A 15,657-nucleotide genomic window follows, 5' to 3' on the forward strand; every position below is an offset into this window, starting at 1 on the left:
GGACTGCGCATGCGTCCATACGGGCTATAAGTTTCCTGTACGTGGCGAAGTTGACAAAATCACCGCCAAATATCAGTCAAAAACAACTAATCCGTACTTGATATCGGTAAATATTGTGTTATATATCATATTCCATCAACGGAGAAACGACGTACCGAAAACGACGATTGTGTGCCCTGTTTTACAGGTAAAAAAGGACCCATACTGAACAGCCGGTGTTCCTTGAGATTTTCGCCTGTGAAATGCATTGCCGACCACTGTACATTTTGTTCACGATTCATGAGACATGTCATTGTCATATGATGGATATAGGTTGTGGTCATTTTTTTGTCCCGGTAGTGGTTTGAATATGTAAGCTGCTTGCTGATTCGACAAAGGCAAACCAGAACTCAGAACCCAAACAAAAGAAAAGTGCACACTCGGAACACGCTGGAAGAAGGCCTAGCTAGCATGCTAGGGTAGGCTAAGATGCATTCACTTCGGACAGTGCCATAAACCACGGTGACCCTTTGTTGCAGGTGATTGGTCGCATGACTAGTCGGCACCCAAACAAACTTATTGACCGAAATATTGTGTCGAGACATGACTGTGGGTGGGGTATAAATAAGTGGGTTTTTGAATACCATTTGGTACAATTTGGACCATTCCTATTTTTGACATCAATAGACTTCATCACAATATCATAATTGCGTATTTCTTTTCAGAACTTCGCCTAGGACATCAATGTTATGAATCCAGCATATGGCAGTGCTAACCCTGGCCCACCAGGGCCTGGTGGTATGATGGGCCAGAGACCTCCGCAACCTGGTCAGATGTACAACGGTCCAGCACCTCAGAGACCATCTGGTCCCCCTCCAGGTTGGTGCGAGTTCTCTCTCAATAAGGATTAAATGAAGGCAAATGCCAAAAGATTCTCTGAAAAGCTGAACTGAAAATGAAAGTTTGACTTGTCGGTGATCTTCCTATAGATATGTGCCACTTGTATAATGATAAGGTGTGCATTTGAAGCCTGACACCTACCATTGTAGTAATTCCTATTGATTTTAGTGACTGGGTTTATTTGAATAAATCTTGTGAGATGTCGGTTTATGATATCAGTTGCTTGTAGAAAGTCCTTACTGGCTCAAGTCTTGAAGAAATACATGAAATACCTGACATTTCAACCACCCAACCGTTGTCAAACAACATTGAGCCTGCTTTGATTCTGGAGTGACACAATGTTACTTCTCTATTCCAGGTCAGTATGGGGCACCACAAATGAAACCAGGAATGCCACCCCAGCAGTTTGGTGGTCAGCCTCCTCAACAGAATGGCAGTATGTACCCAGGGCCACAAGGGGATCAGTACGGTGCTCAGAGGTATGTTCAAAAGTAAGGCCGGAAAATGATGTTCAGAAAACAGGGAAAAACTTAAAAATTTTCCTTGTAATGAAGTCACCCTGTTTAGCACTTTAGGAAGTTACTAGTTTGAAGCAACTGGCATTGGATGTGACAGGACCCTGGATGAGACAGGCCAGAAGTTCACTCGTGCCTCTGGTAGGAGCTGTTGTACAATTCATGTATATGATTATCAAAATTTTCATTTTTCAGAGGGCCGGGCCCACAGCAGAGACCTCCTGGCCCAGGGCAATTTCCAGGCTCTCCAATGGCTGCCCCCGGCCAGCAGCAAATGAGAGGTGGCCCACCAACCTCTATGATGGGAGGACCGCCGTCGTCAACGGGTCAGATGACAAATCAGATGAATGCAATGAATATATCTGGAGGACCTCCTAGACCAGGACAGACAGTAAGTGTCCTCTCTGCAGCCTTTAGTGTGCATGCAGTTTCTACAAAATACAATTTATTCAAAATCATTATTTTTCACAATGTGAACATCTCTTGCATTCATGCATTTGTCTGTTTCTCATACTTTCCAAGTGTTAATGTGATGGTAAATCTGTCTCATTTCAGGTCGGAGCACCAAACAGTATGCCACCTCAACAAGGGATGGGCCAGAGAATGCCACCGTCGAGTATGGCAGGCCCTCCTGGATCTGGAGGCATGATGGGCCCTCCGAAGCAAGGTATGCCTGGCCAACGGCCTCCTGGACCAAGACCTGGGCCTCCAGGCATGGGTATGCCTCCTTCATCCATGGCTGGTATGCCTCCTAACTCCATGGGTAGTATGCCACCAAACTCCATGAGGGGAATGCCGCCATCGTCAATGTCTAGCATGCCACCTACGAGTGGCAACATGCCTTCATCCATTGGAATGCCGCCTGCTAGTGGCAGCATGCCGCCTACATCTGGTGGAATGCCACCACAAATGGGAGGGATGCAACCTCCAATGGGAGGAATGCAACCTCCTATGGGTGGGTCTCAACCTCCTATGGGTGGAATGCAGCGGGGTGGTCAGCCACCTCTATCAAGGCCACCAGGACCGGGAATGCCGCCCATGTCAGGGTCAATGCCACCAGGACAAGGAATGCCACCAACCTCTCAGTACAACCAGAACGCTGCTCCAATTATGTATGGTCAACAGGGACAACCGGGAGTCCTACCAACCACCCCCACTGGAATGCCACCCATGCAGAATCAGGGACAGCCACCGCTGCCTGGACAGCCCCCAATGCCAGGACAAGGGCAGCCACCAATGCCAGGACAAGGGCAGCCACCAATGCCAGGACAAGGGCAGCCACCAATGCCAGGACAAGGGCAGCCACCAATGCCAGGACAAGGGCAGGCCCCAATGCCAGGACCGGGAGGCCAGTATCCTCAATTCTCTAATCAAGCCAGGCCTGCGCAACAACCACAGCAGCCTAGGAGACTAGACCCTGACCAGATGCCTAGTCCGGTAAGTGCTTACTCTAACAAAGGTGTCTTGATTAGTAAGGACATCGAAAATCTGGATGAGTGGTTATGTGTTCAGTCATCAAACCAAATTTTCTGAATATAAAAGGGTAAACAAACCTGTCATTGTTGACAAAGTGTTTGGTGATGTTGATGTTCTATTACAAGAATACATACATGTTCTGTTAGTGTAAATTCAAAAGTCACAGATTGTTGTGTTTGTCTAATTTTGGATGCCAATGTTCCCTTGTAGATCCAGGTAATAGAAGATGACCGTCGGAATCGGGGTGGTGTATTCCAGACGAATTCCCGCGGCCAGGTACCACCTCTGGTTACCACAGACTTCCATACGGAAGATGCTGGGAATGCAAATCCACGATTCATCCGCTCGACCATGTATAATCTACCATGTACCCAGGACATGCAGAAGGAGTGCCATATACCAATCGCTATGACAATTACACCGTTCGCTAGGCTGGATGATAAGGAGGTGAGGTTACTTACTTTTCGCCAGTTGTCATGTCCGAAAAGGCAGTGGACTTCATGTTATTGTTTGTTTATACAGAAACTGCTCTGCCTTACGATAGTGCTCTGAGAGGAGCAAGAATTGTTCTCACCATCCTTTGATGTCATTAACCCCTAAATTTTTCTCAGTGAGACAGAGACTTGTGAAGAGTCACAGTAGATACAACTTGGACAGTTTACCAGTGATGCCCTCGTATGTAGATGATTAGATTCTGCTTCATCTCCATGATTCCTGTCTTTCAGCGACCTTTACCACTGGTTGATCTTGGTGAGATGGGACCTGTACGTTGCAATAGATGTAAAGCTTATATGAATCCATACATGCAGTTCATTGATGGCGGCCGCAGATTCCAGTGTTGTTTCTGTACATGTTCAACAGAAGGTAGGCAATGTTCTGTTCAAGATCTCTCATGATGACTTGTAGGTGTCTACTCCTTGGGTTCAGTGTTTCTGGGTGGAACACTGATGAAGAATGCAAATTTAAATAACAGAATGAAAATCTTCAAGGTTTTGCGTTGTCTTTTCAGTCCCGGCTGAGTATTTTGCTCATTTGGATCATACCGGTAGAAGAGTGGATAGTTATGACCGGCCAGAACTTTGTCTAGGATCCTATGAGTTTGTAGCCACTAAAGAATATTGTAGGGTAGGTTTTATTCATTACTTTAATTTGAATAAATGACATTGTCGCGGGCCAGGTCATATTTTTAGATGTCAAATGTTGTGAGACTTGAGTCATTGTTCTTGCCCTACACACCAGTTCTGATGGTATTGGTAATCGACCGAATGAGAAGAGGCTTTCTAAGGCTAGAGATGCTATTCAGTTTTGTCTACCATGTTTGATGATCCTGTTGCTAATCAGCAATGTTGATTTTTCAGAATAACCAAACTCCCAAACCACCAGCATTTGTGTTTATGATCGATGTCTCCTACAATGCAGTCAAAAGTGGCCTGGTTCACCTGATCTGTGAGCGACTCAAGGATGATGTGCTCATTAATTTACCAAAGTAAGTCAGCGTAATGTCACTTTTTTGATAAAAGCAGTTGAAACAGTTTTTCTAGAGATGATTGTGTTAGACATATTAGAATTTGTCCAGAGTGCAGTACTGTTACCATTTGATTTCACTTCATGCAAAGGACTGTCAATAATGTGACCCATCAAATCGGTCTGACAGAGGCAAACTTTGCATCCAGTTTGATCACAGCGAAGTAATAAGTTCCTTTGTTCTGCAGGGAAAGTGGTATGGAGGAGTCTGAAATCCGTGTTGGGTTTGCCACGTACAGCAATGTCATCCATTTCTACAACGTGAAGGGCTGCCTTGCCCAGCCGCAGATGTTAGTTGTCTCGGATGTCCAGGATGTGTTTGTACCACTTGTTGATGGATTCCTGGTCAAGCTATCCGAGTCGGAAGCTGTTATTGACAGGTCAGTATGTATGTTCGGGTTTCTTTTTCATTTTCTTGGCTTTCCTGGGCCCCTTTGGCAAAACATGTGGATAATCTGTGTCCGCTTTGAGTCCCAGAGGATGTTCTCTAAGCAATTCACTTGACTTTGTTATTTTGACTTTCAGCCTGCTAGAACAAATTCCTGCGATGTTCCAAGAGACGAGAGAAACTGAGACCATCCTTGGCCCTGTGATCCAGGCTGGTCTTGATGCCCTCAAGTCCGCTGACTGTACTGGCAAGCTGTTCCTCTTCCACACCTCCCTCCCACTGGCCGAGGCACCTGGCAAACTCAAGAATCGTGACGACAGGAAACTCCTTGGTACTGAGAAAGAGAAGGTGAGTTGGTGAAATTGTGAAATGGTTTTCATCCAAGGAAAAACATGAAGTTGTTCAATTAACTACAGTGTACTACACAGCATATTCCTTATGTCCTGTTGATGGATGTTGTTTGAGGTTGTGATGCTGCCAACTTTATGCAAGCTCCTTGTCATTGCTGGCAGCATGATGGTTGAGGCCATCAGAGAGTGTGAGATGCTGTTGGGTTGTAAATGCTGCAGGGCTTGGCAAGCTAAAAAATGCCTCCAAAATACGCTGGCAAATATCATTTTGAATTTTTAAGAAAGTGCTGCCTTTGTACTGATGGAGTTTCAACTCTACTTGTCTTCTTTGTCTGTTGTAAACAATAGTGCAGAAAAAAGTGAGAGAATTTTCTGTCTGTTTGCAGAGCTTGCTATCGCCCGTCGATATGGTGGGCAAACTAGGCCAAGACAGTGTTACTACAGCACTTGTTGGGGTATAATCATATCATTTCCTTCTGCATTGGCCAACCAGGCTTTCAATGGTTTCTTAGTAGTCACTACAATGGGTTGTGGTATTCTACTGTGATTCCCCTTAGGTGAAACCTTTTGGTGCTGACAACAGAGTGGGATTCTCACGGATCATAGATGGTCATTGGTGTATTCATCCCCTTCATATCACAATCCATTTTAGAAGTGAGAAGTATGCACTCTCATTGAATGCATATACTGAAGTGGATTTCACACTGCACATTAACTTGATTTAGTACCTTATGCTGTAGTTAAGTTCTATTTACTGGCCAGAACCTCAGTTGCTATTTTGTGGTGATAGTTTATTTTCAACTCCTGCTTCATTACATTTGGTTATGTAAAACGTTATTTATCATTTGAAAAGGATGAAGTTTTGCTTATTTTGTTATCATTTTTGGTAGCGGTGCATGAGGAGTGACGTGCTTTTGTGTCATGTGTCAGGATTCATCTTGTGCACAGATACTGGAGGAATATGTCCTCTAGATCTCCATTTGTTTGGATTGAGCTTCTTTGTTCTAACTATTACATTGGACTGCTTCTAAAATGTTTCATTTCTGTTGTTGCTTTTTCACATCCCTTGACTGGGTTTACACTGTCACTTGTAACGTGTCTCTTACAACAAACTAGTCATTTCCAAGAGCGGGCTACATATGATTCCTGATGTCACTTGACGTCTATGTTCCTGACTAATTAACCGTGACAAGTGACAGCATGAATCTTACATGTTTATCAAACCAGGCCTCTCACATTAACATGTTGAAACATGAAACATTCTGCTCCTGCTGTCGATTATTTTCATTTGTTGATTCTAAGACTCTCCTCTCGCCCCTCAAACTATTTACTGCTGATTTTGTTCACTGCTGTCCTGAATGAATCATCTTTCTTCAACATGCTTTACTCTGTATTTTGTTTGTGTAATTCAATTTCAAGCCCCCTGGTTCCAGTGTGATTTCACTGTTTGCCCAAACATAACTTCTCATCTATTGAGCGGGTGGATGGCATGCAGAAGGAGGTGTCTAGTTGTGAGACTTTCTGTTGTCATAATACAGTTAGCATGAAAGTTATAGTGATCTGAGTTTGATGTACTATAAAGTAGTTGTTCATACCGATACTGAAAACTAGTTAGCATGATACGTTCCCATTCCTAAAGGTTATAAATATCTATCATTTCAGTTGGTGTCAATAGTTTGAAATTGAGCCTTTTTTGTGTTGTTTTCCTGTGAGATTTTGCAAGTGGCATGGTTCAAGAAGCATGCTGATAATAATCCTTCATTAAATCCTTACATGAATAACGTCTTGTGCTTCTGCAAGGTAACCCTCTCCTGTAAGGAGGTGCTACGATTTCATGGGGGAAAACATCAACAGTTTGCAGAGTAACTGGTTCTAACATGAATCTCCAAGCGTAAATACCTTCTGTATGTTTGAGTGACAGAGAGTGCTACCTATATCATAGTGTTCCTCTCTATCTACTTGCAGACCATTCTATCACCAAGCACCAACTTCTACACCAAGCTCGGCCAGGACTGTGTGGCTGCCGGATGTGCTGTTGATATGTATTTATTCCCCAACTCTTACATAGATGTCGCTACAATCAGTGAAGTTTGCAAGCTCACCGGCGGACAGATTTCCAAATACACCTACTTCCAGGCAGACTTGGACGGGGATCGCTTCATTGAGGATTTAAAGAATAACGTGCAGCGTCCGATTGCGTTTGATGCGATAATGAGAGTACGGACCAGCACAGGTAAGGATTGTCTTCGGGGTTGTGAATCACAATCAACTGAGAGGGAGTCTTCACCCAGGTGCCTTGAATGCAACCATGACTCTTTGAGAAATACTTCGTGGAGTAGCACAGCAGAAGGGTGCTCGAAGCACATATTTCATGTTTACACTGTGAAAGACTCTGAGATTGCAAAGCCGTTGCACAACCTTATCTTGAAAAAATTGCCTGAATGTTTGTATTTGTGGACTCGGTGAAAGTATTCTGTAGCCATCTCGAAATGGATTAAGTTCATATTTGTTTTTCTTCAGGTATTCGGCCCACTGATTTCCTTGGAAACTTTTACATGTCAAATACGACTGACGTTGAGCTGGCCACCATGGACTGTGACAAGGCAATCAGCGTAGAAATCAAACATGATGACAAGCTATCAGAGACAGATGGAGCATACACACAGGTTAGACAACTTGAGAGATTACTGTCTTTGAAAATGAAGTTAAAAGGGTGGCTATAAGGAGGAACCAGGTCAACTGCACCATGAGTGAACAAGGAAAATGAAATATCGAGGCCAGCTCATCACCTGGTGGGAATAGAAATCTCCAAATCCATTTGGTTCTTTCTCTTCTCTGGATAGATACCATCCTTCTACCCTAACAGTTGTCATTCTCTTTCCCAGGTTGCTGTGTTATATACCAGTACTACTGGCCAGAGGAGACTGCGTGTGCATAATATGGCATTTAACTGTTGCACGATGATGGCTGACTTATTCAGAAATGTGGAGACCGATGCACTTATCAACATTTTGGCTAAACAAGGTATGTTTTTCTGAACAATATACTGTAGTTCATTTCGATTCTGTTCCCATAATCCTATCAAATTTAACTTAAAACCATTGAAAAGTATGCCAAAGAGGCGATCTTGAAAGGCACAAGTGGCCGACTATTCAAATTAAAGGAAAGCTGAGCTGATTGCCTTTGGGGCATTTTGGAAATGGCCTTGTTAACTTTTCACTTGTTATGGACTCTTTTCCACGTTACTGTTAAGCAGGTATTGCTGGTTCTGCTAAAATGTTAGCTCTTGTTCTTGTTCCAGCAATCCGTACTGTTTTGAGCAGTGGTCCAAAGCAGGTTCGGGAACACATCATGAACATGTGTGCTAACATCTTAGGCTGCTACCGGAAAAAATGTGCCAGTCCTTCATCTGCGGGACAACTGATCTTACCCGAGTGTATGAAGCTGCTGCCATTGTATACGAACTGTGTAATCAAGAGTGACGGGCTGCAAGGGAGTAAGTAGAGGGACTCTTCTAATATATCACTACTTCATTGGGGGACGCTATTGGCTGAAGCCATCTAAAGAGAGCTGGATTGTACATACAGTATGATTTCAATCACAAAGTTGATCATCTCTTTACTGCTAACCCATCCTGTTTGTTTTGAAAGGCTTTGGTGATTAAGTGAGTCATCCATTGAGAGTGCATGTAGTTCCTATTGAAGCGATACATGTACAACTGGTGTGTGCATGGTTTATGCTTTAGTTGGTGTCACCAGTCTTATGTTCTAATCCACATTGCCATTTTTTACGTTTTTTAAGTTCAAATTGGATGTATAGCTGTTTCGATTCTCTTGCACCTGTGTATTGAAGTCTCGATCATAGTGTGAGAACATGTTGTCAGGATTGATGAATAACATCAGTAGAGAAGACCTGACCGAGAGTTGTACTTAGCTGGGACCTTCCTCCTTGCTTACATTAATGATAGACTAGTGACCATTCACACACCAGGGCTAAAGGTTGACGCAGGTCCTTGAATGTGTTGACTGGTAAACTGGGATTTAGCTTGAAGGTGTTGCAGCTCGTCTCTCCATTATTTCATGACCTCCTCAATCACTTTCAGCTGGCCCAGTGCAGACATTCTCCCCACTGACTGCTGAAGGTAGATTGTATAATGCTAGATAGAACAACCTTCCAAAGGCTTATTCAGAGTTACGCAAAAGTCTGACATGACTTGATGTAAAGCTGCCTCCATCCAGTGGTCTTTCTGATGATATCATTGGTCAACAGTGCTCGGCTGTTGTCGATGTCAGGTCAGACTGTTCTGCAACTCTGAGTAGGCCTTGTGACTTTCATCTGGTGAATGGTTAGAAAAATCATGAAATGGTTTTCAAGAACTATTAGTCCCTTTATACTTGCAAGTATACCAAAGATATAGACTGAATCTGAATGGGTCCAAGGCAAAACAAAAGTCCAATGCATATAGCTTTTGGCGTTTTTGCCTTGCAACCCTTCATCTATCACTGATGATCTTTATTTCAGAACTATTAACTAAAATATATTCTTGAAAATCATTTCAACGGAGGGCACCAATCCGAACCACTTCCTTTGGTCCCGTGTTAGTTGTTATTTCTTTGCAAAGCTGCAGGCTTCTTGGCATCTTTACTCATTCGGGTTTCGAGGGCTTTGACACTGCATGGTCTGGGATCGTTGGGTCTTTGTGGGTTTAGGTATCAGTTTGTCAGACATCTTAGACAGGTGTGATCATAACATTGATTTGTTTACCATGATAAGGCAACCACAAGCATCAATCAACCCATGTTCTCAGTTCATCAGCCGAGTAAAAACATCTTAAGGAGTTTGACGCATGATGTCATTGCACTTTGAGCATGATGTAGCTGCTTCCGTCTCGAGTGTGACTTGTGCCTTCTCCAAGCATCCTGTAGATGCAGTCAGCGTCTATAACTAGCCGATCTTCGGGCCTTTTGTTAGAAATAGAACTGTTTGAAGACTATCTGTGTTTGTTAGTTCCGCCCTGAACTGATCTGCATGTTTTAGCAAGATTCATCAGTTTGGCTTAACATTTTGAAACCTCTCCTGTTTCTTCTACTCTACCTTGATGTTATAAGGCCAACATTAATGAGAAATAAGGTTCTCCAGTGTGAGCTAAAACTAATGCAATGAGTGTGTTTTTAACAAATCAACAAAAAAGTCACTTCCCTCACACCGACTTGTAGCAAGAAGTCCTCGTTTGTGATGTTCATAACACACCTATTGACCTAATTGATGTGATATTATGAATGATAATGATGTCAGATGATGGCATATCTACTAAAATGTTGATGACTCCATATCCTTTTTTCGCCCATCCAGAAAGAATTCGTGGACTGGACAAAAAAGCTAAGCGAGGTGTTTGGGAATGAGGTGTTGTAGTGACTGTCAAGATGCTTGTCCTGTCACTTCACTATGTTCTCATTGTACAGTGTAGTACTGTACTTGTCAAAGCTGTAGTTCTTGACGCATATTGGTTGAGAGAGTCTGAGCTGGAGGTCTCCTGTGTCTTGTTACAGAGAATGTAGCTGTACACTCAAAAAATCTGGTTTAGGATCACAACGCTTCTGTGGCCACTCAGTCTTAGATCTAGAATGATTTAGAATGGTCCCTGTCATGTCCCCCATACCTAGAACATTGCTGTGGTCCCATTCATGATATCCTTAACATTTCTTTCAAGAGGTAGGCATAGCCTTGGGCAGTATAAGTTTCACCAGGGAAAGTCATACCATATAGATGCACAAGCCTTGACTCCTTTTAAAATTAGGTTTTTGTGAGCTACGTATTTTAAGAAACGGGTCTTCTGAGTCCGATATCTTGGAGCAATCTCTTTCTTGTCGTGATGAGAAGTTTGATCAGTATTCCTTTACTGCTGACAGTAAGTTGATCTGTGTTGGGTGTGTGGGTCTTCTTCATGAGTATCACTTGCTGAACAGTATTTCTATTGTTGTCATCGGTGGTACTCTAAATGTTAGTGGTTTTTGTGACTATTTTGCTTTTATTTTACTTTTGGTGATTGTGGGGAAAGTCAACTTAGTTTCATTGAGTTGATGATAGTTGAAAACTACTGAGAAAGTGTTTTGATGAAGACAGTTGAATTGCTATGATGTCCTGTGAGTTGATTTTGGTCGGTTTGGGAAAGCATGCAACTTGTCCACCGTTCTTGCATGACACACAGCTTCCCTACTGCTTGCATTCAGCAACTAGCTCAGTGTGAAAGATGTCCTCAAAGCATACGTGTAACCTTCCAGTTCGTGTGGTATGTTCGCACTGGCTCTAAAAGCAATTTTGAAATCAGGAATAGCAGTTAAATCAAACTCATGAAAGTCAGCAGAGTCTGTCTTCAAGGCCTTTAATCAATCTCAAACTCTGCCTTGGGTGTGTGTTTTTATGGCTGGGATATTAGCCTGGCTTCATATTGTGGATCTGGTGTATCTTTTTATTGCTGATTTCTCCTTTTGTTTCTAAATCTCTCCTGACTTTGTTTCAGCTGCTGACATCTCTACAGACGACCGCAGCTACCTGATGCATCTCATCAACAGCATGGATGTGTCGGCATCTTGTGCCTTCTTTTATCCCAGGCTCATGCCACTGGTAAGTTGGAGTCATTCACTTGTCAACAAAGGTACTGGTAACTATTGACAAATAACAGTAAACCACACAGTTCTAGAAACGTCAAATTGCAAGAAAGAGTCAGCCATTTCTCAGCTTCCCCCAAAACTTGTTTCTTTGCATAACCACTAGATTGCTTGTTATCCTTTCAGCATGATGTTGACATTGGCTCAAGGATTGTTCCAACAGGGATCAGGTGTTCAGTCGACCGGTTACAGGAAGACGGAGCATACTTGCTTGGTAAGCTCACCAATCAATCCTTGTCTTGTTTTGATAACAAAATCTGCCAGTCAAGGAATCAGTAGTTATGGTCAGTTGTTCAAAGTTGAACTTTTACACTGCATATGATCATTTCTTGTTGATATATGTATTACTTGCCCTCACCAGAGTGAACATGAGACTTGGATGATTGACGATGTGCTGTCTTGAGTAGTGTACGTTAAACGTCTAAACAATATTGCTTCTCCTTTTCCAGAAAATGGAATATCGATGTTCTTGTGGCTTGGCCATAACATCAATCCCCAATGGGTTCATGATGTGTTTGGTGTGCAGTCACTCGCTCAGATTGACATCGATAAGGGCCTCTTACTAGAACTTGATAATCCACTGTCACAGAGAATTCGAGGAATTGTTCACAAAATACGAAAAGAAAGAAATAGGTTTATGAAGGTAAGAGCTTGCATTGGTAATGTCCGATTCGTAACTCTTTCAATTTGACAAGTAGTTACTTTATTAACCGTCCTGGAAAGAGTGTACTCAAATGCTAGATGTTGATGCTGAGAATAGACTTAAGGAATATTTTCATGGTGGAAAAATAACGCTTTAAAGTTTGCAATGTACGAGGTTTTTGTCGTCTCTCTTTCAGATGACGATAGTGCGACAGCGGGACAAACTAGAACCGTGGTTCCAACACTTCTTGGTCGAGGACCGAGGGAATAACGGCACAGCATCATACGTGGAATATCTCTGTCATATACACAAAGAAATACGCAACTTGATGAGCTGAGCATGGACAGTGTCAGGTTTAAAAAGACAGTGAACGTCACTGATGGACAAGATCAGATGGAGTGCCTGGAGTCCCCTGTTGCCTTGTGGAGCGATGGGGGTGTGGTGGGATGGATGGCTGGGCAGTCTGATGTGACACCATGTAACATTCAGTGGGGAACTCTCCAGATTACCCCTCTCGTCGAGTTGTGGTATGTGGGGCATCTTGGCACATCTAGTCTAGTGATAACTACATTCAATGACATGTCGGATATACCATCTTGTGCTAAAATCTTATTCAGTGGGAAATGTTTGTTTTTGGTGGCGGTAACAAATAATGAATCATCGTATATCTGAAAACCATGTTCACCACATCCATCTGTGTTTATATTGAGTTGGTTATGTCTTGTTATGATTCTTGTGCAGCCACCTTCCAGGTTGGAGATTTCACCTTTTTTTACGCTGTGGCCATTTGACAGTAAGTTGCACACAGTTTTGGACAAGAATATGTAATGCCTCATGTGAACTTAAACAGATATTTAACCCCTGAATATTTCCCTCCTGCCGACCATTTTCATGACACTCCAGATTTTGTTTACAATTTGCAGTGATGCTGCACGCTATATTGTATTTATTGATAAATTGTGATTATTGGAAACAATGGGTTTTCTTGCTACGTACATTTTTCCTTTCCTTTTGGGGATTGTGGGAGCTGAATGAGTGTGTTGTAATGTTAGTAAATGGAATGAAATGTTTTGGTTCATTTCTGTTTGTTTTCTGTAAAGCAGGCCATATGATACTGGGCTTGTTTGTTATGATATGTACATGACGATGTCATCAAGCAAAGCAGACCATATGATACAGGGCTTGTTCGTTATGATATGTACATGACAATGTCATCAAGCAAGCTGTTCTTACTCGAATCAAAATCTTAATTTCCTAGAGGAACTGTTTTTCAGTCCTGTGTGTTTCGGCTTGATTTGACGATGGCATTCCATTTCTAATGGCCATATGGTCAGACTATCTCCAGACATGTCCTACATGTATCATCTCAGCTTGCTCCATCATTACTTTCTAACTATGCATGAGCTTGTATCACCTGTTACTACACTGAGTATATTTCATTAGAATACTGAAAACAAAAAAAGAGGTTAACCAATTATCTTTGTTGTCATGGGTCATGGAATATGCCGCCACTCGCGTGTATTATAGTGTACAGTTTATTTGTAGGTTATTTCTCATTGTACATGTGTATCTCATAAGTTTAATGTATTTTGGTGCTGTTTAGAGTTAATTTGATGGGTGATGCTGTGAGAGCCAGGATGTGGGGAGTCATGAAGTAGAAGGTGGATGGACTACCTCTGGCAGTGGCTCAATAAGGGCCTCACATTGAAACATTCTCTTTTCCTCCTAGCTATTCAACAGTCTTGAAAGCAGTATGCCCCATTGGCACTTTCAGAGTCCTCTCTATTTGAAGTTCCAGATGTTAAAATTGTATGTGATCAATTATTTTGTATGAAGCAAGTCAACCTATATGTGCAGTGTACCGGGGTGTGTGAAGGAATGACCAAAGAGTGGCTACTGCTCTCTAGAGACCATCGAACCCGGGCTTATTTTACTAAAAAGCAATCCAAGAGTGTTGCCTCTTACAGTTTCATGTACTGTGTCTGTATCAGCTGAGACCAATGGAACCTGATATCAATCCACAAAGGCCATTGTAGTGTGTGCACACTAAGGGTCTCACCTATCTCTTGTCTTAAAGGTGCTGCTATCAACCGGACAACAAATCTCTACAAGGCTTGTACAGTCAACTTAGTCTGAAATGAAACCCAGAGCTTATTATCTGCACGATGTTCAGTTGTTTTTCCTTGGTTCAGGTTGAATTGTCTTTATTCCAGTCAGTTGAAGACAGCTCAGACTACCTAGTATTTGAACAGGCTTTCTTCATCAAATAGTGTCAATATTTCATCTGTACATTTTAAATTAAAAATGCTAAAAATAAATGATATAATTTAAAGATAAAAACTCTTGACTTGGTCATCTTCAATGTTTTCCCCTGCAAATCTTTGAAAAAAGGCAGCACGATGAGAGAGATGAGACAGTCACAACCAAACCAATTTGGGTCTGGCAGCTCCACACAGCTGCCAACACGATGAGACAGTCACAACCAGACCAGATCCGGTCGGGTGGCTCCACCCTGCTGCCAACACGATAAGACAGTCACAACCAGACCAGATCCGGTCGGGTAGCTCCACCCTGCTGCCAACACGATGAGAGAGTCACAACCAGACCAGATCCGGTCGGGTAGCTCCACCCTGCTGCCAACACGATGAGACAGTCACAACCAGACCAGATCCGGTCGGGTAGCTCCACCCTGCTGCCAACACGATGAGACAGTCACAACCAGACCAGATCCGGTCGGGCAGCTCCACCCTGCTGCCAACACGATGAGAGAGTCACAACCAGACCAGATCCGGTCGGGTAGCTCCACCCTGCTGCCAACACGATGAGAGAGTCACAACCAGACCAGATCCGGTCGGGTAGCTCCACCCTGCTGCCAACACGATGAGACAGTCACAACCAGACCAGATCCGGTCGGGTGGCTTCACCCTGCTGCCAACACGATGAGAGAGTCACAACCAGACCAGATCCGGTCGGGCAGCTCCACCCTGCTGCCAACACGATGAGACAGTCACAACCAGACCAGATCCGGTCGGGTAGCTCCACCCTGCTGCCAACACGATAAGACAGTCACAACCAGACCAGATCCGGTCGGGTAGCTCCACCCTGCTGCCAACACGATGAGACAGTCACAACCAGACCAGATCCGGTCGGGTAGCTCCACCCTGCTGCCAACACGATGAGACAGTCACAACCAGACCAGATCCGGTCGGGTAGC

The 15,657-nt window shown here is 43.2% G+C and overlaps 1 protein-coding gene across 6 annotated transcripts; it reads left to right on the top strand.

The window, feature by feature from the left end:
* The first annotated feature begins 4 nt into the window (after positions 1-4).
* LOC135483279 (protein transport protein Sec24C-like) lies at positions 5-14,764 on the top strand. 6 transcript variants are annotated; one of them, XM_064764040.1, is made up of 22 exons: positions 5-106; positions 705-858; positions 1,238-1,358; positions 1,590-1,785; positions 1,950-2,319; positions 2,362-2,831; positions 3,081-3,317; positions 3,596-3,734; positions 3,880-3,995; positions 4,229-4,356; positions 4,583-4,774; positions 4,920-5,130; positions 5,519-5,587; positions 7,098-7,365; positions 7,653-7,798; positions 8,018-8,156; positions 8,434-8,628; positions 9,235-9,273; positions 11,653-11,756; positions 11,927-12,014; positions 12,250-12,443; positions 12,640-14,764. In XM_064764040.1, the coding sequence occupies exons 2-22, from the start codon at positions 729-731 to the stop codon at positions 12,778-12,780; spliced, it is 3,693 nt and encodes a 1,230-aa protein (XP_064620110.1). In that variant the 5' UTR covers positions 5-106; positions 705-728; the 3' UTR covers positions 12,781-14,764. The 6 variants fall into 6 exon arrangements, with proteins under 6 accessions (XP_064620110.1, XP_064620081.1, XP_064620101.1 ...); XM_064764011.1 differs by having other exon boundaries at positions 1,950-2,831; XM_064764021.1 differs by having other exon boundaries at positions 51-187; positions 1,950-2,831.
* Positions 14,765-15,657: the final 893 nt, after the last annotated feature.

This window comes from Lineus longissimus, chromosome 1, assembly GCF_910592395.1.
Source record: "Lineus longissimus chromosome 1, tnLinLong1.2, whole genome shotgun sequence".
In the NCBI taxonomy this organism is placed as follows: domain Eukaryota; kingdom Metazoa; phylum Nemertea; class Pilidiophora; order Heteronemertea; family Lineidae; genus Lineus; species Lineus longissimus.

Coding starts and splice junctions, on each gene's coding strand:
- LOC135483279 (XM_064764011.1), top strand. CDS start 729: ATGAATCCAGCATATGGCAGTGCTAACCCTGGCCCACCAGGGCCTGGT. Junction 2,832..3,080: donor CTGACCAGATGCCTAGTCCG/GTAAGTGCTTAC, acceptor GTTCCCTTGTAG/ATCCAGGTAATAGAAGATGA. Junction 4,775..4,919: donor TCGGAAGCTGTTATTGACAG/GTCAGTATGTAT, acceptor TTTGACTTTCAG/CCTGCTAGAACAAATTCCTG.